Consider the following 3,017-nt stretch of genomic DNA (forward strand, 5'->3'; position numbering starts at 1 on the left):
CTAAAGCACTTGACTGCTAACCAGAAGGCTGGCGGTCCAACTCATCAGACACTCCTCGGAAGGAAGATGGGGTAATCTACTTCCGTAGTGATACTGCCTCGGAAACCCAAGGAGGGGCCACTATGAGTCGGGGCCGACTCAACAGCACATAACAACAACAAATACACACACACACACACACACACATCTGAAAACCCACTGCCATTGAGTCTATTCCAACTCACAGTGACCTTATATATAGGACAGAGTAGAACTGTGCCATAGGGTTTCCAAGCTAAATCTTTCTGGAAGCAGAGTGCTTCATCTTTCTCCTGCAGAGTAGCTGGGGTGTGTGTGTTTGGAACAAGACACTACAGAATTCAAATTCTGCCTCTACCACTTATCAGTTATATCACTTTGAAAATCACCTCATTTGTAAAACTGAACTAGTAACAGCTATCTTGCAGCGTTATGGTAAGTTTTGAAGACAAAGTATGTGAAATTACTATTTCAACAGTACAGATACATAGAGGGAACTTGTAAGTAGTAGCTATTGTTAATTCATGCCTAACACAGTCCTGCATGTTTCCACATATGTTAAGCCATATTTCTTTGATCCATAAAGATAGTTCAGAACTTGAGAGACTTAGAGTAACTTGCCCAGGTGACTGAGTAGGATTCTGAGCCCAGATATGTCAGGCTCCTCGGAAGGAAGATTGGGCAATCTACCTCTGTAGTGATACTGCCTGGGAAACTCAAGGAGGGGTCACTATGAGTCAGGTCTTACTTGATGGCACATAACCACAACAACATACCAAACTGAAACAAATGAATGAACAGATGGATAGATAAGTAGGTAGGTAGACACGTACATACATACATACATACGTACATACATACACACATAGCGTGTGTGGAAAAGGTTGCAAAGTGCCCATGAAAGGGACAAGTAAACCCCTGCCTGCTCTTTCAGTGAGTTGGAAGAGCAAGTTAAGCTTCTTTTGCAGGTAAACAGGGCCAGATGAATTTGCTAGAATCTCTCAGCCTGAGATTCTGGTGGTGACAAGAAACCTCTTATGCCCCCATTCCTTTTTACGAACACTTTCAAAAGAATCTTGGGATATTTTTGACTCCCTGGCTGACAGTTCCACTCCTATGTTAACTGCCAAAGCTGTCACTCATGCTACAAATGCACGTCTTATCTGCCCCTGATAGGATCCAAAGGAAATAAAATAATTCCTCTCCCCAGAAGGGCCTCTCACTCCAGGAAGTGTCAGTCATTGGGCTTCACGCCACAGCTTCACTGGGGCTTGGGTGGCTGGCATTCCTCACTGATAATCGCTAGTGACCTGATAAACTTGAATGTAAAAGCAAACTCCTAGGGAAGGGTGGGGATGGGAAAAGACACAGGGAGAGGAAACATCCCATCTCATTCCATTTCATATCTTAGAAGATAAAGATAAAAATGATAATGTTATTTTAAAGTATCTTCTCATTTCCTTAAACATCTATGTTCCAGGTATTTTCAACCAAAGACAGAATTTCTTCAGTAACAACTATACAGGTGTATTGAGCAGATGTTTGAGCTAATCTTATTACCTGGAAATTAACAAAAGTGACCTCCCACATGCTTGAGGTATCATCCATGTCGTCAGGTAACAAGAGGGCATCATACCGCTGCAGGCTGCTGACATGCTGGCAGTGGTAGGAATAACTTGATGGAGCATATATGCCAGTTGCATTAAAAGTTGCTTGGACTGAGTTATTGAAGATAATCACGACTCGGTGTAAACTAAACCAGCTCTGGATAGACAACTTGTTGTAAGCAGTAAGGATGAATCTGAAAATGATAATAAAATAGTATTATTCCCAAAGCACTGTTTGCTGGCCCAGGACTTTGTCTATGAACAGTACAATAGTGCCCTCTTTTGCCAAGTAGTATAACTGGCCTGGGGACAGACTCCCTTTTCTAGTTCCAAATCAGAGCCTCCTGGTGGGTGGGAATGAAAGCAAATGACAGGGCATGCTTCAAAAGTGAGCAACACAAATTCTGACAAAAGAGAAAAAAAGGTTATTGCCCCCCTTTTTTTCAGAATTAACACTTAATTATGTTTTTATTATTGCAAAAAAATTTTTTGAAAAAAAATTTGTATCCGGTAAATCAGTTGCCTTTGACTTCCCTTCCTTTATCTCTCCTCTCAGGGATAACAGCATTTATGGGGGGAAAAGGAACAAAAAGGGCCTTGCTAATCTGATAGTGCCTCCTTCATTACTAGCAGCTTTTCCAAAATGACAGAATTTTTTTAGTCAGACTAAGGAAAAGAGAGGAGTGCTTACGTGATGCAAATGGTTAAGCAGTTGGCTAATAACCAAAAGGTAGGGAGTCTGAACCCATTCAATTGTTCTTGTTGTAGTTAGGTGCCATCGAGTCATCTCTGACTCATAGCGACCCTATGTACAACATAACAAAACACTGCCTGGTCCTGTGCCCATCTCATGATCCTTGCTATATCTAAGCCCATCATTGTAGCCACTGTGTCAATCCATCTTGTGGAGGGCTTTACCCTTTTTTGTTGACCCTCCTCCTTACCAAGCATGACATCCTTCTCCAGGGAATGGTCTCTTCTGACAACATAACCAAAGTAGATGAGATGAAGTCTGGCCATTCTCACTTCTGAGGAGCATTTCGGCTGCACTTCCTCCAGGACAGATGTGTTAGTTCTTTCAACAGTCCATGGTACTTTCAGCATTCTTTGCCAAAACCACAACTCAAAAGCATCAATTCTTGTTTGGTCTTCCTCATTCATTGTCCACCTCTCACATGCATATGAGGTGATAGAAAACATCATGGCTTGGGTGGTGGTTGTTGTGGTGGTGGTTGTGTTTTGCCATTGAGTCAGATCCAACTCATAGCAACTCCTCCTTGGGTTTCCGAGGCAGTATCACTATGGATCCACACAATCAAATGCCTTTGCATAGTCAATAAAACACAAGTAAACATCTTTCTGGTATTCTTTGCCTTGAGCCAAGATCCATCT

General features: G+C 42.1%; 1 protein-coding gene across 1 annotated transcript in view; it reads right to left on the bottom strand.

The window, feature by feature from the left end:
• LOC103205274 (V-type proton ATPase subunit S1-like protein) overlaps positions 1–1,819 on the bottom strand; it is a gene marked incomplete at its 5' end in the record, with an annotated part of 10,782 nt that extends 8,963 nt beyond the window's left edge. Inside the window, one exon of the mRNA XM_007950551.1 lies at positions 1,579–1,819. Within this exon, the coding sequence (XP_007948742.1) occupies positions 1,579–1,819 (241 nt within the window). The remainder of the gene's footprint in view (positions 1–1,578) is intronic.
• Positions 1,820–3,017: the final 1,198 nt, after the last annotated feature.

Source organism: Orycteropus afer, unplaced genomic scaffold (assembly GCF_000298275.1).
Source record: "Orycteropus afer afer isolate SDZICR_OR568_19922 unplaced genomic scaffold, OryAfe1.0 scaffold00276, whole genome shotgun sequence".
NCBI lineage: Eukaryota > Metazoa > Chordata > Mammalia > Tubulidentata > Orycteropodidae > Orycteropus > Orycteropus afer.